The sequence below is a fragment of the Poecilia reticulata genome, chromosome 22 (genome assembly GCF_904066995.2).
Source record: "Poecilia reticulata chromosome 22, P_reticulata-male-v2, whole genome shotgun sequence".
NCBI lineage: Eukaryota > Metazoa > Chordata > Actinopteri > Cyprinodontiformes > Poeciliidae > Poecilia > Poecilia reticulata.
The window spans coordinates 6,196,560-6,222,730 of record NC_088851.1 but is presented as its reverse complement, the minus strand read 5'-3'; the positions used below and the strand labels follow the sequence as shown (position 1 = coordinate 6,222,730).

At 40.4% G+C, this 26,171-nt stretch overlaps 2 protein-coding genes and 1 long non-coding RNA gene across 3 annotated transcripts; 2 read left to right on the top strand and 1 right to left on the bottom strand.

Annotated features, from left to right (window-relative positions):
* Positions 1-1,895: 1,895 nt before the first annotated feature.
* slc39a9 (solute carrier family 39 member 9) lies at positions 1,896-10,965 on the top strand. The gene is made up of 7 exons (XM_081603324.1): positions 1,896-2,455; positions 2,641-2,749; positions 5,888-6,091; positions 6,211-6,279; positions 6,791-6,876; positions 7,425-7,559; positions 9,356-10,965. The coding sequence occupies exons 1-7, from the start codon at positions 2,360-2,362 to the stop codon at positions 9,587-9,589; spliced, it is 933 nt and encodes a 310-aa protein (XP_081459450.1). The 5' UTR covers positions 1,896-2,359; the 3' UTR covers positions 9,590-10,965.
* A 1,491-nt stretch (positions 10,966-12,456) lies between these two features.
* On the top strand, positions 12,457-24,491 carry plekhd1 (pleckstrin homology domain containing, family D (with coiled-coil domains) member 1). The gene is made up of 13 exons (XM_008398893.3): positions 12,457-13,071; positions 15,448-15,541; positions 15,625-15,714; positions 17,235-17,311; positions 17,418-17,509; positions 17,580-17,632; positions 18,415-18,509; positions 18,607-18,700; positions 19,089-19,303; positions 20,475-20,607; positions 21,465-21,609; positions 22,557-22,700; positions 24,029-24,491. Exons 1-13 carry the CDS (start codon positions 12,917-12,919, stop codon positions 24,181-24,183), a joined length of 1,542 nt encoding a protein of 513 aa, XP_008397115.1. The 5' UTR covers positions 12,457-12,916; the 3' UTR covers positions 24,184-24,491.
* Positions 21,357-22,550, bottom strand: LOC145550007 (uncharacterized). The gene is made up of 2 exons (XR_014085825.1): positions 21,654-22,550; positions 21,357-21,551 (listed from the first exon to the last, which is right to left on the bottom strand). It is a non-coding gene; the product is annotated as an uncharacterized LOC145550007 (long non-coding RNA).
* Positions 24,492-26,171: the final 1,680 nt, after the last annotated feature.

Here is a 26,171-nt window from a genome sequence, read left to right as displayed (position 1 = left end):
TGCTTCTTTGTGTGCTTTGGAGTTTCTGTGCTTTGCAAAGCGATAAAAGCTGGTAGCTCTTACATTGCTACAAAATAAAGCTGTATTTCTCTCAGCCCACTGGCTGCAATGTTGACGCCATTAGATGCCATGAGACCTAAATTCTAAACATCATGGCATGGAGTCATCCCAGTTTTCCATTTCTGGTTTATAACCATTCATTTTAGCTTTTGAACTGGTTCTATTGATCCTGTGTCCAGACAGGGATTATCAGTAACCTAGCATCATGACCTGTTTGGTCTGAAGATCCTGCAGCTTCCACTTCTCTTCCTAACATGGCGCTTCCTCACCCTGACTCTCGTACTGATAGGAGGAACCACAGAGCTCTGTTAGGTTAAAGCTCATCTTCTGAAGTTGGGATATTTTTCCTCCAACAGGTTCCAGAGGAATCACCTCAAATCAGATGTTGGACTGGATTTTATTTCACTGTTATTTGTGAATGTTAGAGCCTCATTTTCAACAGTGGAGCTATAAAGGTTGAAAAAGGTTATTTTGGAGAAAGTCTCATCAATATCAATGTTTCCACTAAATAAGAGGCAATTTTTTTTTTTGATAAAGGAAAAGCCTCTCAGACTCTGAGCCCGACAGCACCAAGCTATTTTTTTATTAGACATTTAATTTCACATAATTATCGCGGTAGAAGCCATTTGTTTGTTAAATACTTAATGAAACATATTTACCGTGTTTGATGTTGTAAATGATGTATTCTCGCAAAGAACGAGGTAATTGGTCCAAGTTTGTCGTTTATTGGACGTTCAGAAACTACGGCGGCTGTAATGCACCAAGACAAAGGTAAAATAACGTGAACAGGTGATCAACTCTAAACCACTCGCACCTTAGGTGCCTTCACACCCTTACTCCGTCTCTCTTTGTCACTTAAGCACACCCGTTGCCATGGCAACCTCCTGCGCTCCACATGCCGACCAGAGATTACTTTAAAAACGCAACATTCAGTCCGTTACGATTTTAGGTTTGCAGGCTTTATATTTATTATATTTATTTTACGATCATTAATAAACCTCTCATGAACACAGCGGTGGTTGATTAGTTAATTTTAAACTCCTGCTCTGCTGGTTATTTTGGTAATGGAACCGAAACGCACAGAATTGCGCAACACCTTGTTGAAACAATAAATACTGAGATTATTATTTCTGTTGGATCATTAATTTGAACACGTTTTGTTGATTTTTGTTCTTTAATAAAGTTACCAACGTTTTGATAAGGAGTCAGTGGAGGACGTGCTGGTCTCAGCAAACTGGCGACGTCCAGTTTGTCACCTGATGCCGAGATCGACTCAAAACCTTCCGCGTCGACATATTGCGCCGCTGCTCTAGCAAAGCACGAACAGTTCAGAAACAATATAAAATGGGAAAAAAAGTTTAACTGATTAAGTCGTGTTTTAGATTGTTCTTGAAAAACTTATCAGTCACGGCTGATTAGTGTGTGAATTCACGGCTGCACAGTGAACCCATTAATTTTTTACAGCTGACAGCCGCTCCTCTCTTGAGGGTTCTGCTACCCCCGCTAAATCTTTTAGGGCCGTACCCCCTTACTTTCACCCCTGGTCACACCCATGAGTGTAGGTGAGCTATTGACCAGGACTTATGAATTCACAAATTTATTCAAAACTCTTTTTAAATAAATAAAAAAGTAAATGTTTTATTGTAAAATTAATTAAATGAAAATATTAATAAACTATGAATAGCCTATGTTAAATAACATTTTTAAAGCCTTCAAGATATTTGTAATTTTTTTTCAAAAACGCAAAGATACAATAAAAAACATTTTAAATAAATTTTATCGCTTTAAATGTAATCTTTTCTCCAACGAGTCTCGCAGGTACGTGGCAACCTCCGCGGTAGAGTTGTAACCCGGAAGTACTTGACAGGCACTAAAACAAGAGGTTGTTCTGTTAGCATTTTTTGTTGTTTCCTGCTAAACACCTCGAGAAGTTGCAATAGAATTTTTGACCAGACACCCAACTGGAAAAGATACATCTTGTAGCAGCACAATGGACGGCTGACGTGATAGCATTCCAGTTTTTTTGTTTGTTTGTCAAGCCCGTGAGTCGGATATTAACTGAAGCTAGTTAGCATCAGCGTCGCTTTTGAGGCCAAAAAGGCTGCAGTGTTCCTGTTGGTTGTGTTTGTTTTGGAGTCTGACAGACCATTATTCGTAGACTCCTGTTAAATTATCAACCCTTCTTGCGCAGTGGCTACATCCAGGGCATGGTGGTGAACCGTGAAAGCTTCAGGTTCTGTGCTAAAAGTTTAACTTTGATGGTTTAGCAGTAGGCTAGCTGAAAAGGGAAAGTGCAGCCATGGACGATTTTAGCTCGATTAGCCTGCTGTCTCTTGCGATGTTGGTGGGATGTTACGTGGCCGGGACGATACCTCTTGCTGTCAACTTCTCGGAGGTAAGTTTCGAACAAATCTAGAACAAAGCAACAACGACCTCTTTCAGCTTTAATGGAAAAGTTCAGCTCCAAAAGTATTGATCCCCCCTCAGAAACCTATCATTATATCGATTGAATGAATTAGTGTTTGTCTTGTGCTGAGGTTCTGTTCGTGACTGTGTGTGTGTTTTCTTTTTTTCCCCCAGGAGAAACTGAAGCTGATCACCGTGCTGGGAGCAGGGCTGCTTTGTGGAACAGCGCTAGCTGTTATCATTCCCGAGGGAGTCCACGCACTTTATGAAGAGATCCTTGAAGGTAGAGTATCTGGTTACCACCTGAAAGTCTAACTCAGTGGCTTCTGTGCTCTCCTGTTTGTCTCCCATCACACATGTTCATGCAAGAACTGACTTTGTGTCAGCATGGCTTCACTCTAATGAGCTTGTATGTAGATCAATCAATCAATCAAATTTTATTTGTACAGCACATTTCAGCAGCAAGGCATTTCAAAGTGCTTTACATCATAAACACAAAAATACAGAGTCATGCAACATAGAGTCAACAATCAAAACATTACATTAAGTCAAGTGCCATCATTAAATTCGTAATCGATTACGTTTCAAATATAACTCTATACAGGTGGGCTTTTAGTCGAGATTTTAAGGCACTCAGTGTTTCAGCTGTTTTACAGTTTTCTGGAAGTTTGTTCCAAATTTGTGGCTCATAGAAGCTGAATGCTGCTTCTCCTCGTTACATTAAATACATTAAAGACCTGTTGTTGTATCAACAACAGGTCTGGTTCTGATTCTGGGGAATCAGGTCTGGTTCTGATTCTGGGGAATCAGAACCAGACCTGTTGTTGATACAACAACAGGTCTTTAATGTATTGTGGTGTTAAACCATTCTGAGCTACAAGGAGCCAGTGTAGGGACTTTAAAACTGGTGTTATGTGCTCTATCTTCCTGGTTTTAGTCAGAACGCGAGCAGCAGCATCTGGATCAGCTGCAGCTGTTTGACTGATTTATTAGTCAGACCTGTGAAGACGCTGTTGCAGTAATCAATGCGACTAAAGATAAACGCATGGATGAGTTTCTCTAGATCGCGCTGAGACATAAGTCCTCTAATCCTGGAGATGTTCTTCGGGTGATAGAAGGCCGACTTTGTGACTGTCTTTATGTGGCTCTGAAGGTTCAGGTCAGGGTCCATCACTACTTCCAGGTTTCGGGCTGTTTTAGTTGTAATAAAACCTAGTGATAAGATAAGAACTTAGAGGGTTACATTATTTTCATCATTGACTGTAAAGTTTGTACAGACTCTAAAAGTCTCCAACATAATAAATTAGTTGGATTTTGAATGCAGCTAAAAATGCTTTCAGACTCCTTTAGCTTTAACTTATTATTTTGACTTGTTGAAACCACAAACTTGTGTGAACTTTATGCGATACATTAGATTCTACCACGCGAGTCGTGAGTCTCTGCTGTCCCTTTTTTTTATGACATATTTATTTTTGTTTCCAAGCTCATTTTTATGTTAAAAATTGGCCATCTCAATGAATAATTACATATAAATACACAGGATTATAGCAAAGTGGTTAATTTCTCTGTTCCTGCTGGCAGATTGATGTTAAAGCGCCTGTTAAACTGTTTTAACATCAGTTTAGTTATTGTTCTGTTCCCCATCCCCCAAAATCTGTTGATGTTTGAAATAATACCATAAAACCATAAAAAATAAAATAAAATTACCAACTATTTGGTTGTTAAAAAAACTCATCTGAGAATTGAGCCATTTTTTTTCTGATTACAGAAAGTTCTCAGGAAAAAAACATCTCTTCCCCAAAAGTTCAAGAGAAACATTTAAATTTCTGTTTATACTGGAAAGATGGGCACTTCCAATCTGCAGTCAGATAGTCTTTTTTTTGTGTGTTTTTTTGTTTTTGTTTACATATTAAAATTATATACTTAGAGAAATGACCCTGATGCATACTTTAGCAGGCACAATATGAACTATTTACATCTTTAAAATGTTGAGATCAAGCTGTCGATGCTTCCCCGGCTCCACAGCCGTTATCTATGAAACCAGATTAAAACGCAGTTGGGACGATTGTCCTCAAATCATTACTCTGTCTCTGCTGTAGAACTTCGTCTCGGCACCATTTATGTCAGAGCCAAAAGGGGCTTTTTACTTTAAGAACCACAACAAAAGTATGTTCTGTGTGGTTTAATTAGCGGGTCACATTATTTGTTCTTTGACGTTTTACGTGTTTGATTTTATTTTAAAGGAACGAAACAAGCAGTTTGGAGCTTTTTATAGAAACATTTGCTGCTTTGAAAGTGAAAAAACTCAACTTTTTCTAGTAAAGCACATCAATCCGAAGCGGTAAAAACAGAAGAAAGTTATTTGAAATTAATACGGAGCTTTTTGATGGACAGGCTACATCAAAAACGACCTTTAGTGTCCAAACATGTGCGATTTCGGACATCTTTATCAGTTTGAGTCTCAGTTTAGAGGTTTTTTTTATTCCATTAGACTTTGATTTGCAATGTGTTCATCCTCCTGGAATGATTTCCACGTTTTGTAATGATGGCACATAATTCAGTGTATGTTAACGGGCAAAGCAGCACAAAGTGGAAGGAAAATAACATAAAAATATATCAGAAAAAAGTGCTGCGAATCTGTTACCCAGCTTTCCTTTTACTCTGAAACACAATCCTGTTTGTCCACATGCCTTCAGAAGTCACCTACTGAGTAAAATGCATCTTCTCCAGCTTATTCTCAGTCTTTGAACAAACATTATAGAAACAAGAAGCATATCAGGGATAAAGTCAGGAAGTTTTTAAAATGAAGTCAGGTTTATGAGAGCGCAAAAAAAAAAAAGTTATTGTTGAAGTTCTGTCTTCCCTTGTGGAGAGACAGCAGGTATTTGCAGGACACTCCTGCAACACTCCTGTGTTTGTGTTGTGCCCTCTAGACTCCCAACACCAAGTTATGTCAATCGGGTCCTCCAGGTTTTTGTGATTCCGCGAAGGTAGAAATTCATGCAAAATCAGCAGATTCTCGCATTTAATTTTTTTTATTTAATTTAATTCTTTTGTGCTGATGCATGATGCAAAAATGGTCAGAAACATCGGGTTTAAGAGACTGCTCACTCCGACCTGCAGGTGGCAGTGTTTGTTGCCTTTACTTGCCAAGTTAACATGGTACATAATCGCAAATATTGCAAATTTCCTTGCAGATATTTTGACCTTTGTGTAAGGTCTTAGTCAAGCAGAGTAAAGTTCAGCTGACTATGGAGAACAAAACACCAACGACTGCCTGTTTTTAAAAATACGTTTCTACTTCCATTTCTCCAGTTCTTACTTTCGCTGAATTTAATCCGAGGTGCTTCTTGTGCAGTTTTGACCCCATCGCTTGCGTACGTTTGACGTTTACCGGTCCGTCCGCGTTTCCTTCCCGTAGGCGCTCACCACAGTCACAGTCAAGCCGGGGCGGCCGAAGTGTCGGAGGCCAAAGTGGAAGTGGTGGCGGCTCTGGACGCCACGGGGAAACACGAGCACGGCCACGAGCAGCTGCACGCCTGCATCGGCGTCTCCCTGGTGCTGGGCTTCGTCTTCATGCTGCTGGTGGACCAGATAGGCAGCTCTCACGTTCACAACTCTGAAGGTCAGCAAGATGAAACGCCGGCGAGTCAAAGCAGCTAACGTTTGATGAAAATGTACAGAGGTGATCGTTTGTGCCAGTTTGTCTTCTAAAAGCAGATATGTTTTTGTTGTCCATCTCAGATCCAGAGTCGGGAAGAGTCAACAGCTCGAAAATCACCACTACTCTGGGACTTGTAGTCCATGCTGCAGGTAAGTCGACAATTCATCTTCTGTCAAAGACGCAGATGTTCGAAGGTGATTATTTCCACTTCGGTACCACTTTACAATAAGACTCCCCTATTTATGACTAATAAATAGTTTATCTATATCTTATCCAGTCAAACACTTTATAAATCATTATCAATTGTTTATTATGCATTAATTAAACATGGAGACCACATAATAAAAAAAATTATAACTGCTTGTTGTGCTTACAGGTTGTTTAGTAGAAAAACGCCGGTGGATTCTGTCTGTCTTCTCACCCTTAATTAATGCATAATAAACGGTTATTACTGATTTATAAAGTGTTGAAAGATGAATTAACATATCCATGAACTACTTATGAGCTTCCCATGGGCTAATAAAGGGAAGGTTTACTGTAAAGCGATATCTTTACTTTTCCCAGTAATCTTGCAGCTGTAATTTACACTTCTGAAGTTTCAGTTTTGATGATTTGAATCGACTAAATGGACTCGGATGCTGTGTTGACCCTTGTTTCCAGCTGACGGCGTGGCGTTAGGAGCGGCTGCCTCAACGTCTCAGACCAGCGTCCAGCTCATTGTTTTTGTAGCCATTATGCTACATAAGGTAAAAAAAAAACATATACCACTTTTTAAAATCTGTATTGTGTATTTATTTGTTATACATAAGCCTGTCACAATAATCTGTAAACCAATTAATCACATGATAAATTCAAATGAGTTGTTTTGTTTACATAATTCATTTTATTTCTGGTTTCTGTTGTGTGTGGCTTTTACTTTTATTTATTGTTTTTGGTTGTTTTGTTTATTTTGGAAGTTTAAAACATCTTCCAATGCCAAGTGTTAAATTAAAGTTTATTGATCTTTGAGAGAGCAAAGTTGCATGGTCATTATCAATATGTTGGTTGAAAATGGTTTCAAAACAACAATATTATCGTTGATTGCAATAATTACGGGGGCAGTTTATCGTCCAGCAGGATTTGCTAACGTGAGAGGCTTTGTTATAGCGCTACGTTTCTACCTTCTCCTTTTTTTTGTTTTTTTGTTTCGTCAGTATGTGGACGTTTTTGTGCTCAGAAATGACTGCAGAAGAAATCTGCTCTGAGACCGGTTTACTCTGCAGTGACCTGCGTTGCTCTGCCCTCTGACCTTTAGGCTCCAGCGGCTTTCGGCTTGGTCTCGTTCCTGATGCACGCCGGCCTCGAGAGGAACCGCATCCGCAAACACCTCCTGGTGTTTGCCTTGGCAGCCCCCGTTCTCGCCATGATCACGTTTTTAGGCCTCAGTCAGGTGAGCCGCGTTTGCAGCCGGGTTTCCGTTTGGGTCGAGTCCTGGCTTACACTGGAAATAGAAATGTTTTCTTTCTGTTGACATCTGGGCTGCCGTTCCAGAAAATCCTCAGAAACTCAGAAAACTATTTATCTGCCATTATTGGTGGCCATGCTAACTAGCCTTAGCATTTGCAACAGACTATATTATAGTGAAGCAGCTGAAGTGTAGGAGAGAGAAAGAGGGAGAGCAGTGAGTGCATGAGTGATTGACAGCGTAGAGACCCTCCCACTGGCTCTGATTGGTTGTTTCTAGTTAGCACTAGGAGAAGGAAGAGGAGCTTTTTTATTTTTTGCAGATTATCTCACTATGCTGTCACAACATGATGGTTTTAACAAATATATTAAAAAAGCATATTTTGGCTACCGCATCTTTAAGTATTTGTAAAATGTTCTCTATTCAGTTATACAAACAGTAAACATTGCATTTTAATCTCTTTAAAGTAGAGGTGTGCTGATTGATCGGTCACCGATCATAATCTGCTGATTTTCGTGAAAAAGTGCATGATCGGCGATCATTGGCTCTTGTTGCCGATACCGATCACCTGCATCTCATTTCGCAGCCTGCCTGTGCAGCTGGTCTCCTCTTTCCTTCACACTATGCAAACGCGCAGCAACAAATCCTAAGCGATGTGGAACTATAACGCACTGAGTGAATGGAGAAGTTTGTGTGTTGCGGTGGAAAATTGAAGCAGGTTAAAAGGCATCAACACAACGAAGCTAATACGACATAAAAACAATGCCATACCTGATGGAGTTTGGCTACATAGAGGCTCACTGCAGTAAAAAAGACATATGGACGATCAGATAGCAGGTAAAGCAAACAGCTACAAACACTCACCTGGATTAGCATGACTGTCAGAAAGCTAAACAAATAACCCGCAAAATTATTTAAGTCTTTGAGCTGCAATGTAAGATGCTGGTTCTGCTCTCGCTGTTGAACCGCTGCTACGCGCTACAAGTAGTAATATTTCACCTGGTAGTGACTCTCACACTGAACCTCTGTCTAAAGCTGCAGCATCTAACCTAAAACAATACACTTTACATGCGTATTAAAACTTTCGCTGTCCTAACATGAGACAGATAATCTCTAAAAAATAATCAATCTCCTCCTTGTTCTGCATAATTACTCCACTCAGTCAGAAACAGCCAATCAGAACTAGCAGTAATCAGCTAGCCGCCATGCTATCAGGAAGTTTTCATTCAGTAACTCAGAATTGTTTATTGTACCTGTATTTGCCTTTAAATGTTAAGTTTTGTACTTGAATTTTTTTGGCAATGTTGAGAGGTTTTATTTTGGCTCTTTGCATTATTTAGCCTCTTCAGAGCCTTCATATGTTTTCAGACTGTTAAAGATAGTATTACTGATAGCAGTACAATTTGCACAATGCCTGTTTTGTTTAGTTTTCTTCTTGGAAAAAGTTATTAAAAACAAGTTTTTGTCTAAATTAAGGTGAATTCATGGTTCCATTTTCCACATAATGTAACCGGTAGTGTTTATGATAAAAAAAATTAAAAAAAATTATGTGATTGGTATCGGTGATCGATATCGGTGATTGGCCCTCATGGGTGATTGGTATTGGTATCGGCAGGAAAAAACCTGATCGGCACATCTCTATTTTAAAGCTAAAAATAATTCAGTTAAACAGCAAAAAAAAAAGGACTGCCCACATTCACATGCTGTAGAAAGTTTAAATGGTATTCTTCAGCTTCCTGTTTCACACCGTTCTCTCGTTTCTTATTTTTCCCCCTTCACAGAGCAGCAAAGAAGCCTTGTCGAACATCAACGCCACCGGGGTGGCCATGCTCTTCTCCGCTGGCACCTTCCTCTACGTGGCCACCGTTCACGTTCTCCCCGAGGTCGGCGGCGGTGGCCACAGCCACGCTGCCGCCGGGGGCAACGGTGGGAAGGGACTGAGCAAAGTGGAGGTGTGCGCTCTGGTTCTAGGCTGCCTCATCCCTCTGGTGCTGTCGGTCGGCCACCACCATTAGACCCACAGAGCGGGGGGTCCTGGGGGCCGGACTCTGGACACGTGTACAGAGGGAAAGACGCTGGAATCGAGACGTCAGACTTTGCGGGTTTTAAATGTCTTGCTGCTGGACCAGACGGATGTCGCTGCAGGGACGCCACGACTCGATCGACGGCCGGATCGAGGGGAATCAGAGCTGAGACAACCAAGGGACACGGCGATGTTTTATCTGTCGACACAATACGTATACTTTAACTCTACCCGAAATCTTAAGTTGAGACAATGTAGATTTTTATTTTCCCCCGTTTAGCTCAATGTGTTTAGATCCAAACAGATTAGCGTTATCATGCTCGTTTAACTTTCCTGCTTCAGTTTTATCGTCTTTTTTTTTTTTTTAAACCGGGTGGCTGTCGTACAGTGAGATTTGGTGTTGGTTGTGATTTATTTTTATTTTATTTTTATTTTTGGTTGTGAAAATCAATTTTTATATATATTCCTGTACAGAGTGTAAATTTCTCTAACTGATCTTTTTTTTCCAAGTGCCATAATAAAGAAGCCAGTAGCAAAAGATGACGACGATGGCGTCGTCGCCGTAACAACCATGCAATGGGGGGGAAAACCCAGATGAACCAGCTTGCAAACCTCTGGGTTTCAGGTGTCACTTTATCAATCAAGTGTTGCTCTTAAACCTTTCGGAAAGATAACTCTCTCCTCGACGCCTGCATCCGCTCCCTTTCCGGTGCATGGATTCCCGTAAAAATCACACGCAAAGGCCGATCTTTAAAGACAGCCGCCATTTTTGTTACGTCGCTTTTTCTTTGTTTATGGTTTCACTTTCTATCGCTAGCGGTTTCTTCCCTCTGTAAAACTTACTGTAAATGAAAGCATTCTGTACATATTTGTCTTAAGTGATTGTTGAGTTCAGATGGAGGGCATCTCGAATGACAAACATGTCTTACAGAAAAGGAAAAAAAAAACATCTTTAGGGACCATCAGCTCAGGAGAATAGAGTATAATGTCTGTGAAGAACTTTTAACGTGTCGGACGATTGTCTCACTAGTAAGAAAGAGCAGTAAACCGGGAACGGGCGGCGAGGATTCTGGGTTAAATTGCTTCGTTTTGCTGCGGTGAAGCCTGTAAATGGTGTGTACAGTTTAACACTTGTAATGTGATTCCTGAATGCGGATCCGTGACCTCCGCCGCCGACTCCAGTCCCAATAAAACTGAAAGTCCATTAAAATCTGAGCGGGTTGCTCATTTGTCTGTATGGTGTTGATGTGCCACTGTACCCGCTCACAGCAGCGTGTCTGTAAGCTTGTATGCTCCACACAGCGACCTTTCTCCACGCACTCAATGGGGTATAAAAAAAATGTGTATAAATACTTTTTCCTATATGAATTTCTTGTCTTATTTTCCCTTTTCTTGTACTTGTATGAATTGTTTTGTGCCTCCAGATTACAGTTAAAGACTACATCTTTCAGAAATGTACCTTAAAGGGGCAGCATTGTGTTTTCCAGCCACATAAATTAATTTTATAGCACGATCAAGTAAGTTTGTTACTTTCAGTTGCTAAAATTGCCGTATACGTCAAATAAGACTTAAAAGAATTTGGCTTGGTAATTTAACGCCTTGAAACTGGTTCTCTTTAAGGAGCTCCTGCTCTTCCTGAAACTCCACCTTCAGGAATTTCATCACAGCATCGCTCCTGTATGAACCCTTTAACTACGTGTTAACAGGTGTTTGCTAATTGCTGCTGGCTAGTCTGAAGGAGCAGACTAGGGGAGTTCTCAATGCTACTTCCACCCAGGCATTTTTCCCAGCTCAACAGGTTGCCACGGGAGATTAACGGATTTCTTAAACATGCAGGAAAGAATTAAGGAAATGCTAAAGGTATGTGTTTGATGAGGCAATAACATTACATGATGTAAAATGCAAAAAGTTGATTTTGCATAATACTGTCAAGACATTTGTCTCTGATTGAAATTCAGTGACTTTTGAAGGATAAACTGTTTATGACTTAGAGCCTTTGTAGATAGAATAAAAAATTTTTAATTTATGGCAAAACGTTTGAAAATTTTCTGGAAATAAAAAAAAAACTGGGAATTTCTGAGTCTAAAAAGATGAAAATGTGCTAGAAAAAAGTCTGAAATTTTGAGATTATTCTCAAAAATAGGGGAAAAAAATGGGAAATTTCTGAGTTTCAAAAATGTTTGTTTTGAAACTGTTTCCAAAAGTCTAATATTTTTTACTTTTAAAAATAACATTTTCTTAAAAAAATAATTAAAAAAGCATTTTTTTTAGCAAAATTTGAGATTTCAAGCTTAATCTCAAAGTTTCTTAGTGCTTATTATTAATTATTATTATAATTATTATTGTTATGTACTCCTCTGTTTTCTACCTACAATGGCCCTGACCCGCATACATGGTTTCAACTTTGGCGGAGGTCAAATTACAGGACTTCGAAGTCACACTTTGAAATGTTGACAATGATTCATAAAATCACGGGAAACGACATTAAATTGCATTTTAACATGACAAAAAAAAAAAAAAAAAAAGTCAACACATAGACAAAGTTATATAACTTTGAGACTTGTCCTCTCTGTCCGGTTCGTCCAGGCCGTTTCATCTGGAAGCTCTCCGCGCGGCTAATGCGTCTCACCGTCCTGGACGCTAAAGCCGAGCCGCGGGTATCTGTATAATCCGCCGCCCTTCCACTCAGACACATGTGCTGGGAATTAATCTGACACTGAAGCTGCATGTCAGCCTCTCCGGGCCCTTTTACTAGAAAGTCCTGCCATACAAACAGATGTTCTGCTCACCACTCGCTGCTTCTGAAACATACGGAGGGAGCAAATTATAAATATGAGAGAGAGAGAGAAAGAAAAGAGAGAGAGAGAGAGAGAAAAGAGAGAGAGAAAGAGAGAGAGAGAGAGACCCAATAGGTCATACCTGCCGGTAGCTGTAAACTGAGAGTGCTGTAATCTGAATAACAGCTTTTACTGGCCGGACTCTATCGACCGGCTTCAGATTTAGCAACTCATTCCTAAAGCTTCCCTCCCTCCCTGATGTGGGTCTGTCTGCCTCCAGCTGATGAGCGTATTGGCAGCTGCATCATTCCAGCCTGCTGAGTTATTGGGATTTGCCTCCTGCTTCCTCCTCCCCCTGCCCGGCATCGAGGCTGGATGCGCCTGCAGGATCTCTGCGTGTTTCGTTTCTGATCGAATGTTGTTGGACTAATTGTTATTGACAAGACTGTGCAACACTTTTTTTTATTTTATATATATCTATATCTACATTTTTTTTTTTTTTTGGCCCCACCTCCCAGGGTGAGGGGAATTCTGTTGAGGGGATGTTCTCATCTTCATCCAGAAACTCTTTGCTGTCACCCTGGACGTCCATGGAGCAGTCAGACTCCGAAGCGCTGGACATCAGCACCAAGGTGCAGCTGCACGGCGTGCTGTGGAAGAGACCCTTCGGACGGCCGTCGGCCAAGTGGTCCCGCAGGTGAGTGGAGGAGAGGAGTATCTGCACTGTAAAAACAAAAACAAAAAAAACCGTAAATCTCACGGTGTACGGTAACTCTTAACAGCCGTGGCTCCCAGAATTCCACCGTAAAATTACCGGTAAAGCATTTTACTCTTTCACGGTTAGACGGTATTGGCTTTTCTTTCTTTTCTTTTCTTTTTTTTTTATTTATTTTTTTACATTTCACGGTTAAAAATGATGCTGGAGTCGATGTTTTGCTGCAAAAGCAAACATTTTAGCTTAAAGGTGGGAAAAAAGACAAATGTTTTCCCGTAAAATGAACATAAAAACAATGAATGTAAAAATGTACAAATCACAATTTTCACCGATTCATTTATCAACAGCAACTTCACATCAAATCAACAGTTTGAGTTTACTTTATGGGTTTCTTCCTCTCACAATATTACTGTTTATCATGGATTTTTTTGGTTTGTTTTTTTACAGTGCGTGATCTCTCTCTTTTTTCTTTACTTGCTTTTCTGGGTTATTTCAGGTATTTCGCTAAATTCTGCATTTGTACTGCATATATTAATTCCACTCAAAAGTGTCTGAGTGGATCTAAAAGATGGTTCGCTTAAAGAAAATCCGTTACTTAATTTGAATCTAAAAGCTATATAAAGTAAAAATCCTTATTTTGCTCCAGAACCATGTGACTGCAAAAACATCAAATCTTATTTTTGGTCTAGTTTCCAGTGCAAATATATTTGGAATAAGACAAAATTGACTTCAAAGTAAATTTTCATCACAGTGTAGGAGTTTGTTTTAAGTCAATATTTCCTCAATATTGATGAAAAAGTACTTATAACTGAAATAGTCTGTCCATGGAACAAGGTATTCAACTTATTATTGTTCCGTGGACAGATTATTTCACTTCCAGCTTGTACTTTTTCATCAATGCTAAGGTATTAAGGAATTATTGACTTAAAACAAGCTCCTATTGTGCTGAAAAATTACTTGCAAGTTAGTTTCAAGATATCTCTGTGTGTGTGTGTGGGTGTGTGTGTGTGTTCAAAAATGATTGTTTTAATCTCAAGAGATTGAACTAATAAAAAAATAAAACATTTGAATTTTTCAACCATAACATTATAACCACCACACCACCAGTCTTGTTACTTTGTAGTACTTTGCTAAATGATATCTGATAACAGTTATTAAGTTGTGCTATTTTGACTTCTTATATTGTCACAATTTAACAATGAAGAGAGTGGGTAACAAAAAAAAAACCTCAATGAAAGGATTCTAATGGGCCAAAAAATAAAAAATAAAAATAAGAGAAATGTCGAATCCTTTTTCAGAGCTGAACTGAACACAGCTGGACAATCGAAATCAACCCTCACGAATTATAGCTAATGGGATCTTTGTAAACATCTCGAGGAGTTCTGTCCAGTCCATCATCCAAAACCCAAGAGTGTTGTGCAGATGAAAACATACAAAGACCTAGCTGTTCACCGACATTAACAAGCTGGACAAGAATGGCATTAAGTAGAGAAGCGGCCACGATTCCCACGGTGACTGGAGAAGCTGCGGGGATACACAACTCAAGTTGAAGAAGGCTTTTATTGAAAAGAAGCCATAAGACGTCCCATTTAGACATTTTTGAGTCAACAAGTGTGAACATACAGCCAGATCTGTAACGGAACGGCTTAAATCCCAGCATAGTCATGTATTAGAGTGGCCTAGTCAAAGTCCAAAGCAAAATCCAATTGCTCTCTCGCCAAGTGCAGGAGTTTCAATCAAAGGGTCTAAACTGGACTTGCGTGGTAAGGAGAGACTTATGGCCAAAACACAGGAGATGATTTACTTTTGAGGTATAAATGTCGTTAACGGAGGTTATGGTGTTGGTGCGGCACATACTCGTTAGCTTCAAGAGATTACCGTTGGTCTGATAGTTTTCTAAAGCGCATGCTTTTTACTGCTTCGGTCATATTCTAAGGTGTTCAGATTCCCATTCCTAAACTATCGATCTGCTTCCACCGTGCTTCATGATGTTTATCTGTTCACTTGCGATGACGTTTCCTTTCACATGAGATGACGAGCTCAAAGAGTTTGATTTAGCAGTGCTTGCTAATGCTCAGAAAACAGTCATGGAGTTGGAATTTAAAGGAAAATTCCTTTAAATTCAATTTAAAACAATAAAGGAGTAAATTCCGTCCATTTTTCCTTAGTCTAACGTTGCTTGAAAGCAAAGTTTTATGCTTTTTGTGGTTCCGGTCCACTAATATAGGTTGGCATAGAAAGTAAAGCTAGCTGAGCTGCCTGGCAGGGCTGCTGATGTTGACTACAAGAGCGTTGGCAGATGTCGGTTCTTTTCAGGGTTCACTCACTGCTGCTTTCATTGTCTCCTCGGTACAAAAGATTCTTCATCATCAAAGACAGCTTCTTGCTCTACTACGCAGAGAGCGAGAAGAGGAGCTTCGAGAGCAACCGGTACTTCAATATCCATCCCAAGGTGAGCAAAACGCCTGGCCACAGTCACCGCCAGGTTTCTGAGCACGTTCTCCTAAAAACCGTTTGGCTTGTTTTCTGTGCCAGGGAGTCATTCCTCTGGGAGGATGCGTGGTGTCGTCCAGCGAGGACATGGGGATGCCTTTTGCCATTGTGGTCAACCTTGAAGATTTTACAGTAGGATTGAGTTTTCTCTGTAATAGATAAATGCTCCTGTGAGTTGCAGGAGCACCATTTGACCAGTTCATATTACAATTGGAACTGTAACAGTTCCAATTGTACCAGTTAGGTTTCCTGGTATTTTCACCAGGGTTGAGGGTTGAGCCAACCCAGAGCCTGCCTTGGCCCATTGCCAAGCAACTTTTAATCTGTGTTTTTGATTGTCATCCTGGTAGATGAGCCAGTTGCTACAGCTTTTTCAAACCATGTGGCCCAAAGCTGTCACCATAAAAGTCTAGAAAATTGATTAGGACGATTAGTGAAATCACGAACTTGAAATGACTGGAATACAAACGTCAGAACGTTTGAGGAGTAAATTCGGTTTTTCATCAACATGGGCTGACCAGGCGCTTCTTCCAAAATCAACAAGCTTTAAGGAAACGCGTGTCTGCAAATATTGACCAGCCAAATGTCCTTTGGAGAAACGTTTTACAGTCAGATGACAGAAAGATTCATTTAGTTGTCATTTTACCTCATTTTTGACGTCACACTACACTGTGGGTTATTTTACCCCATTTTCGGCGACATTAGTGTACTATGACATTATTTGCGATGTCGTACTGCATACTGTGTCTCATTTGAACCCATCATGGTACTATTTGTCATTTTACCTCATTTTTGACATGAGACTATACTATATCTCATTTGGCCTAATTTTTGTCATTGTGTGAATTTACCTCATTTTCGACAAAATTCCATACTACGTACACATCATTGGTGACGCATATACTGTATCTGATTTGGCCCCATTTTCCACGTAATGTTTCCTTTTACCTCATTTATGTCATCATACTATTTGTCATTTGGCCACATTTTTGACTTTATACTATATAATATGTGTCATTTCATCTGATTTGCAACATAATGTACTACGTGTCCTTCAATCTCATCCCAAACTTTGTGTAATTTGGCCTAGTTTCAGTGTCTTACTATACAATGTGTCGCTTTACATAATTTTTGACATCATACTATTGGTCAATTGGCCTATTTTTTGATAACATATCAGGTTATTTGACCTCATTTTCGACATCATTCATTGTTCTGGTAAAACACCATTTTCTTCCTAACAAATAAAATGAATTATAGAGTTCCTCTAAACACAACTGTCCTTCAAAAAAGCAGCTAGTTAAGACTAAATGCACCAGACTGAAGACTTTTGACATCCAGCTTACGGTAGAAAGAAAAAAGAGAAAGAGGATAAATTATGCAGATGGAAATTATTGAGCATGTTTTAACTCATCATGCATTTAATTGATTTATGGTTCATTGCGACAGGCCTAGTCTCGCCTCGCGATTTTAACCTTTAAGAGTTGAAGCAAACATCTAAATCTACACCTGATTTCACAATAAAAAAATAAAAAAAATCTCTTTGATCCCGGACTTCAGTATTTTACTACCCCATCAGAAATCCAACGTTTTAAATCTTGAAGCCATTACCGACAAAAAGCTGATGCTACGTGCATTTCGTCCTCCCCCAGGGGACCGTCGTCCTGGCTGCCGAGTCTGAGGAGGAGCAGGTCCAGTGGATAGAGATGCTCCAGGAATCAGGGAAAGTGTGAGTATCTAAAGTCCCTCTGCAGGGATCGAAGTAATCGATAAAACAATGTCAGGGGTTTTGAATCTTTTCCTCCTCCTTGCAATTTCTTTCCGTTGACGGACAGCACATGGAAGAACTCGCAACTCGGGGAGGCCATGATCGAGAGCCTGGAGGCTCAGGGGCTGCAGCTGGCCAAGGAGAAGCAAGAATACCTGGGTAAATATGAGCAAGCTCAGTGGACGAGTAGAAAGGATTATTTTTTTTTATTGTGTTTGTTTCCTTAAAGATAAACTTATGGAAGAGACAGAGGAGTTAAGTCACCAAAGAGCACAGAAGGAGGTGAGGTCCTGGTTTCAGTGTTTTTTTGTTTTGTTTTTGTTTTGCTGTTCAAAAAAACCATCCAGTGCAAAGCACTCATGTCGGGGGACACTTAACACTGCAGTATGTAACTGTGATTAAAAAAAAATGTTAATTTTTTTCTTTTACATATTTGTTAATATGTTTAAAAAAAAAACTCATGACCAACTCGTGACAGCGTAATATGGGATAGATAATCTGTGAATCTGAGCTCCTCCGCCTTCTCCCTGCCGTCTGAAGAAATGCACCGCTCTTGGTCAAAACTGACCAATCAGAGGCAGGAGGAGGGTCTTAGCGCTGTCAATCACCACCGTAAATGTGCTGCGAAATGTGTTAATGGCAAAGAAACAACTCACCACTACAGGAAAACCACTTATCTGCTCACTGTTTGACATACTAGCCAAAGCTAGCTAACATTGCTAGCATTAGCTGGCTAACATTGCTTGGTAAGAATTAGCATTCACGACAGGCATTGCTGATGGGAGAAGCTGTATTGAAGCAGAGATCAAGGAGGGGAGGAAGGACCGAAGAGCAGCGTGCACACGCCCATGATTGACAGCGCTAAGATCCGCTTCCCGGCTCTGATTGGTTGCTTCTAGTTAGCGCTGGTAGCACTGGGCGAAGGCAGAGGACCTCAAGTTTTTTTCCTCTCACACCGTACTGCCACAGCACAGCGACGGTTTCAACAAACGTGTCAGAAATGAGTTTTTATTTTATTTTATGTAAACGTTGCACGTCGCAGCTCTAAGTGTGCATTTCTACAGGAGCTGGAGCGTCTCAACCAGGTCCTGGAAGAGGAGAAGAGGAAGTTCGAGGAGGTGGTTCTGGAGCTGAAGGCGGAGCAGGAGCAGATCAAACTGTAACTAACCAACGCTTCACTTCGCTTCAGGATTTCCCAGAGACGACGAGCGCGTTTGTCTGAGCGTGTTGCGTAAAAATGCTTCTTGCCGTTGCAGAGACCTCGATGACACAACTCAGTCCCTGAGAAGTGTCGACCGGGAAAAAGAAGAGCTGAGTTGCTTAACAGATACGCTTCAGAAGTCCATAGAGGTATTTTTTGTTGTTGTTGTTGTTTTCGCCGCGACGCAATCAATTCTTTACCTCATCCTTAATGCGCCAGAGAGCCAGCAGTTTACACACAGTCCGTTACTTCCTCCTACCAAGGCTTTCCAAATGCTTTCATCGTGTTCAAATGAACTTTTAACCCATGATGTCCTGAAACCTGTGAGTGTTTTAGAACCTGTTAGAAGGAAGCAGCTTTGTGCATATTTACATATCAAGCTTACAAAGTTGGACATAGTGATTGATCGCGATTAACCAAGGCGCCAGAGTGCGATTAATCTGATTACATTTTTTTAGTCGATTAACAGCACCGGTGAAAACCAACAACAACCAGAAACCCAGCATGAACTATAGAGATGTTGCTGTTTGTTTTCAGGAGCTCTCCCAGGAGAAACAGCGGAGACTTCTGATGCTGGGGGTGAAAGGTCAGGAGCAGGAGGAGGAGGAGGAGGACCAACAGAGTTCGGGGTCGGCGTGCGAGGACCCCGTGGACGGAGAGGCGGCCCGAGACCCGGAGGTGCTGCAGGACCTGCGGCACATCGAGGAGCAGATGAAGATCCTGCTGAAGGAGAAGGAGCAGGCCGACGAGAAGTGAGCTTCCTGGCTTCCCTCGCATGTTTTCCCGTTTCCCCCGTCGTAGGTCCGTGCTAATGGCACAGTGGAAATGTGTATCGATCCGAAGCCAAGCAGCTCATTGACGAGGCTGCAGTAAGTGGGGATATTACAGGTTGCTGCCATCGACTGTGAAGCACTAATGCTCGGCTCCGACATGCGATCCATCGCGCCGCGTTTTCCATGAGCGGGTCAGTCAGGCCGGCCGCTCGACGACTCCCATCGGATTCATGTCTTGCTGCGTAAACGCGCAGGGCTTTTCCTCGCGCGTCCATAAGGTCGTATTGATCTCCGCTCGCACGCCGCGCATACGAGTCAAACGCTTTTTAACCCCTTCAGAAGTAAAAAGAAATGAAGTCATTCAAGAGGTGTGAGTTTATATTTTAAAAACTCTAAAAAAAAAAACATAAAAAAATAAAGCAAATCGATTTGTGAAATCAGAAATAAGTTATAAAACGATTGCAGATACCTTTTCTTTCTTTGCATGGTAACACTCCTGACCTCTATCAGAATGGACATTCAATTAGAAAAAAAAAAGTTAAATTTAATGATAGAAAGTATTTTCAAAAGCTTCGTCCAAACTATGACTGACCTGACTTTGGACCTTTGTGTCCACGAGAGACGCTGACCGACACACACCTTCTGTCTGAGCGGCCACACAAAAAATTAAAAAGTCAGGAGTTATAACACTATAAGACTTGCAAAGCTTCTTTATCATCCATCTTTGTTGAAGCCAAACTGTGTGATGCTAACCAACCAATAGGCAGAAGTTGAAGTGTTAAGACTCCGCCCTCCTCATTTGCATAAATAGACAACAATGCATACAGAAATGGAGAAGTAAAGAGAGTTCCTTCAGCAATGCCACAAAAACAAACGCAAAAAATATATAAATTTCTTGACATAAAAAATGCACGTATAACAAAAAGGAAAAACAATATAGACATTTCTGCTTTTATTTATTTATTTTTTAATTATGTCAGTTTTGGTCCTCCATACCACCCAGAAACTTTACTCAAGTAAGAGTAACAATACCTCATAATAGTACTACTCAAGCAGTAGTAAAAAGTACTTTTTGCTCGGGACGTGTAATCTAATTTATTGAATATGAGCTGAGCTCAGTGTTCCTTGCTTCCTGTCCCTCTCTGTGCAGGTTGAATGAGAACGAGCAGCGCTCCAAGCTGCTGCAGCAGGAGAAGGAGTACTACTCCACCCAGGCCCAGACGCTGCAGCAGTCGCTCTCTCAGCTCACGGCGGACAAGCAGCAGACCGAGGCTGAGCTCAAGGTGACAGAGCACGCAGGGCCGGAGCTGAATTAGATTTGTGGCCCCTCTCCTTTATAAGACCCCCGACGCCCCCTCACTAACAGCGTTTCAACACAGATTTTGGTGGAATCTGGGGGAGGGGGCGGGGCTTAATGAGCTTAGCTTAAAATCAATCAGCGATTATTGTTTACAGAACAAACTGAGCTCAAACACAAAGATTAAACTTGTGGCATCAGATTGTATCTATGGCAACACAACAAACAAGATTATTCATAATACTTTTATAAAATAAACTTCCTTTCAGTCTTAAAGGGGCATTATTACTGCCCCTTTAAATAAGAAGAAAAACAAAATCATCTCTGCTAAAACAGTCAAATCAAGTTCTCAATAAAACAAATATAAACATTTTTATCTACAAAACAGATGAAATGCTAAGTTCATTTAAATCAATGCTAAAAACCCACCTGCTTGGAGGTGACTTTGATTCTATACATTTTATATTCCTGATAAACTATAGTTTTGATTAATAATTAATTACTTATCTACTTTTATTTAAGAATAATAAGTTTTTTTTCTCTATTTTATACATGGTAGTTAATTTATAATATAGTTGTTTTTTTTGACAACAAAAAAAATCACTTGGCAAAAAAAAATTACTTAGGCCATTATTAGGAAGGTGACGATATTTATCGATATAATATAGTATAATCGTTTTCTTTCTTTTTTTTTTTTTTTATCAAATAATTATTTGAAACTTCAGTGAAGGTGACTTTGTTTCAAATATATTTATTGAAAGAAGAAGAAAGAAAAAAACAACAACATTCAAACGGGCATTTACGGTTGACATGTCCATACTGATGGTGGCTTTGTGAGGCCAGGCGGAGATCCAGTCGCGCATGGAGCTGGAGCAGCGGCTGAAGCAGGCGGAGGAGGCCCTGCAGGACCTGGAGAAGGGCCTCAACTCGCTGGAGCGGACCAAGGAGAGAGACGAGAAGATGAAGGGGGACGTGACGCAGCTGAGAAGTGAGCGTTAGCAATTAGCGCGTGTTTAGATAGCGTTAGCTAACCTCATTTTGTGCTAACGAGCTGCAGTAGCAGCACAGCTGTGCGAAGGTCGCTGAAGGAGAACTCTGGTCACTCCATATTAAATGTTTACAGGCATTTAGGACGCTGCGGCCGCAGTCTGGTCTGCTGCTGACTGAAGTAGCTTCAGTGAAATGTTAGCTGTGTTAGCTATTATCAGATCTCATCTAGCGGTCTGTACAGGTATTTTAAAGGCTGCTTACCTGTATGATTGTGAACTTTGATGCTGTGGGTTTTTTTTTTTTTTTAGCATAATCCTTGTGTGACAATAGGTGGTATATACTGCCACCTATTGTCTAATCAGTGTAAATTCATGAAGAGTTCATTCAATTCTCAACAGCTGAAACGTGAGGGGATATTTTCACTCATCTTTGTACATTACGAAACCCTTAGAGGTCAAATAAAATAAATCTAATTTGGCAGCATACAAAAAAACTGATTTGATTTGACTGATAAAATAATATTCGCCCCTTGTAGGGAAATTTTATTTAAACATTTGAGTGGTTAAAATGGACATCACACACCTCTGGTTTTATTTTATACATTGTCATATTTTTAGACCTCATGTCCAAATTCTCTGAAACCTCATGACGTTTTTCCCTTTGTGGACTAACACACCCTGAAATGCCTGAAACCTTTAATAAAAAAATTCTTATGTTAGTTTTGGCACAAAACGGCTCATTTTTATCCACTTCCTGTGAAGTTTGACATTTCATAACAAAATCGATGCAGCTGATATTAACAGTAGAACAAACACAAAGGAGGCACATTTGGTCATCTTTGCCTGCTGTCATCTCTCACTGCAACAATTCTTGTGTGTTTGACGATTGTGTGTGTGTGTGTGTGTGTGTGTGTGTGTGTGTGTGTGTGTTCGTTCGTTCACCCAGAGTTCTTCGAGGAGTGCATCTGTGCAGCGGAGATCGAGGCGAAGCTGCCGGCCATCATGAAGAACGCCGTTTACCTGCACAAAGCCGCCGCGCGCAGGATCAAGAGCTGCCGCATCCAGAGGAGAGCCTCCAGACGCCACTGGTGTGAGTGCGAGCTTCGCACGCACACACACACACACACACACACACACACACACACACACACACACACACACACACACTCCACTCATGTTCTCAGAATGATACTAAAAGTACAAGTAATGTTGTTTTTGTCATTAAGTTGGAAACTATGTGCTTTTTTAAAAAAAAATAAATAAATAAATTTCCATAAATGTCAACATCCCACATGAGGAAACATATCCATCATCTTTTCTGCAAATGTTTTCTGTTTATTTAAAAACCTAACAAAAGCTTGAAAATTGGGATTGTTTAGAAATAAATTTATTGTAGTATATGTGTATAAAATAATTTAGTTACCTTTTTTTGTAAAAAAGCCAAACACAACATTTGTGGCTGTAAACAAGTTGTATTTAGTTGGACTGAGAGCAAACATGGCTCTTAGGAATATTTAGATCATCACATATCCTTGTATTAGAATGGTCCAGTCAAAGTCCAGACCTAGATCCACTAGACCAGCCGCAGCAGGACTTGGAAAATCGATTTTCTGAACTCTGAGCTATCAAAGAACGGGCAAAAGTTTCAGTCTGTAGATGCACAAAGCTAGCAGAGGCTAGTAATCAACTCAATACGAACGGATGGCAAACTTTTCAGATTTTCCTCCGTCAAAACATTTTTTATATTTATGCTTTTGGAAAGCACGCATCATTTCCCTACAGTAACGCTGAGGTTTGTGGCTGAAACGTGAGAAACGCAGAAGAATTCCTGGAACCGACTTTAAGGTGTTTCATACTCAGCGGTCAGCAGGGTGAGAGTGATCAACGTCGGCTCTGTTTTACAACAAACCGTTTGCGGCAGTTTGTTTTTCGTTTTTTCCCAATGGTTAGATGATATTCTCGACACATCATTTTTACATTTTGCAAACGACATCTATCTTTACCGTTTCTTGCTGCCGTCGCAGCGGGATTGCGGGAGAATACCTCCACGCATCGCCGCGTTTGAACCGTTACTGTTTGGGTTTTTAAATGACGTGCATTCCGTCTTAATCTTAAGAAAATCTCTTCACAAATAATGACGCTTCCCGGTCAGTCTCCCGTTCTGCTCTCAGGGGCTTTCCGAACAAACAGCGTGAATGATTAGCAATATTTCAACAAATATTGTGGAAACTGGAACAGAAAACATCTGTGGCCAAAGTTTAGCTTTCGGCCACAGCGCTGATGATATACTTGCTACAAGCCTTAAAAATCAATCAGAATATTTTTTGTCTTACTTGTAAAGTGTGAGAATAGAACAGCTAAATAAAAAAAAAGAAAAAAAAAGTCTGTTTTTCTGATGAATGGCTCTGATTGTTCCAGTGAAACACTCCAAGTCGTTTGCTGTGGCCGGTTCGGACGACGGCATGGAGGAACTGCGGGCGACGGCTCGGCGGCTCACCTCTGACAGCAGCTTCAGGGAGAGCGTCTACAAGATCGTCGTTCGCAAGGAAGCCGCAAACACCACGATAGACTGAGCAGATAAAAGAAGAATAAAACAAAAAAAACAACAAAAAAACAAACAAACAAATCAGAAATGGTAATTTAGCTTTAAATCCATCAGCACAGAAAGTTGGAAAAGACCCTGATCCCAAACCTTAACGTACACACAAACACAAACACACACACACATACACAAACACACACACGCGCACACACACACACACACACACACACACTCACGCGCACACACAGGCACGCACACACCTGTTCACTGACGGTTCCAAGTCACTGCAATAATAAAAGAAATTGGACAATATGAATTAAATAAATTTAAGTCACTTAACCTGTTTGTTTTTTTTGTGGGTTTTTTTTTGCTTTCTTTGTTGCACTTAAATGTTTCGGTTTACTGAAAAATGTCTTAATATCAGGCAAAGTCAACCTGGAAAAACAGAAAGAAAACTAGTCCTCATGTTATAACTTCATTTATTTACAGAAAAAAAAAATCCTACCCAAAATGAAGTGATCCCACCATCCTAATAAACCTAATAACTGAGTATTTCGGTCACTGTGGATGAATTTTGACCCACTCTTTTCTACAGAACTGTTCTTTTTTAGTCACATACTAACCTTTTCTATAGTAAACTGGCTCTACAGCAAATGAAACTTGAAGATAACATTTGTCTGCTTAGATATTATTCGATCAGTAAAATCAAGGCGGTTTTTATTTATGTAGTGCCAAATTACTTCCGTTATAAATATTATTTAATTTTAGAAGTAATGAGCAAATACAGAGAACGCTGCGATATTTAAACCGTTTAATCTGCCGCACCTGGCAAGTTGTGGACATTCGTAATCTTTATGTGGCCAGAGATGAAAGCGAGGTAAACGTTCCAGTTCTAGGTGTTGTTGAGCAACTTTGTGCCAGACAGGCAGTTCAGTAAGTTCTTGATCGTACGGGTCCAGCTGTGGTCAGGTGTTGGTGTGGACAGACAAACTGAACTGGGAAAAAAAAGTGTCTGAAAGCATTTAATTTATGGTTTAACAAGGTGGAAATATTTATATTTTTATTCAGCCCAGGTTAGTTTAGATAGCTTATGAAGGAAAATCAGCATCGATGCAAACATTTCAGTTGTTATAGCAATGCTACAAATATCAAATGTGACTTAAAAGAAATTTGACTTTGTAATTTAACGCCTTAAAATTGGGCTTCTGTCTCTTTAAGAAGCTCCTGCTCTCTCTGAAACTCCGCCTTCAGGAAGTCATCGCTACTTTGCTCCTCAATTAACCCTTTAACAACATGTCAACAGGTGTTTGCTAAAATCTGGCTAGTCTGTAGGAACCAAGTGGGGAAGTTCTCAATGCCGGGTCCACCAAGGCGTTTTGCACAGCTGAATGGTTGCCAGGGGAGATTAGAGGATTTCTCAAACATGAATGAAAGAATCAAGGCAACACTCCAGGTATTTTTTTGATGAGGGAATAACATTATAAAATGATGAAAAGCTAAAAAAAAAAAGAGTACATTTTACATAACTGCCTCTTTAAGAACAAGCCTCATAAGTTATTGACTTTCCTAAAAATCTCTTTGACATGAATGCAGCTAAAATATTTAAGAATTTACACTTTCTTCTTTAGAAAAGCCTGATTAGTCAGTTGTCCCTGTCCGTCGTGTCCCGTTGGTTTAAACCCGACGTGACTCAGCTGCCTGCTGTTGAAGCCACTGGCCACTTCCTAGAAAATGACCCATAATTGTCCTGCCGGTAAACACGGTGAGCTCCAAAGTTTACTGTCAGAGAAGAAGGACTGCTTGAGGTCAACCGAGTCTTCATAATAACCACTGGACGCCATCTATCCATCTGCTAATCTGGTTACACCAGAAAAAGACTTTCCTCTCCCGCTCCATAACAAGCCGTCCACCAGTAAACTGGAAACGGGTCAACACTGGAGTCCCTCAGCCAGATATTTACCCAAAATCCAAGGCTAAAATTCATCAGAGAAACGTCTGAACAGACACAAAATCAACATG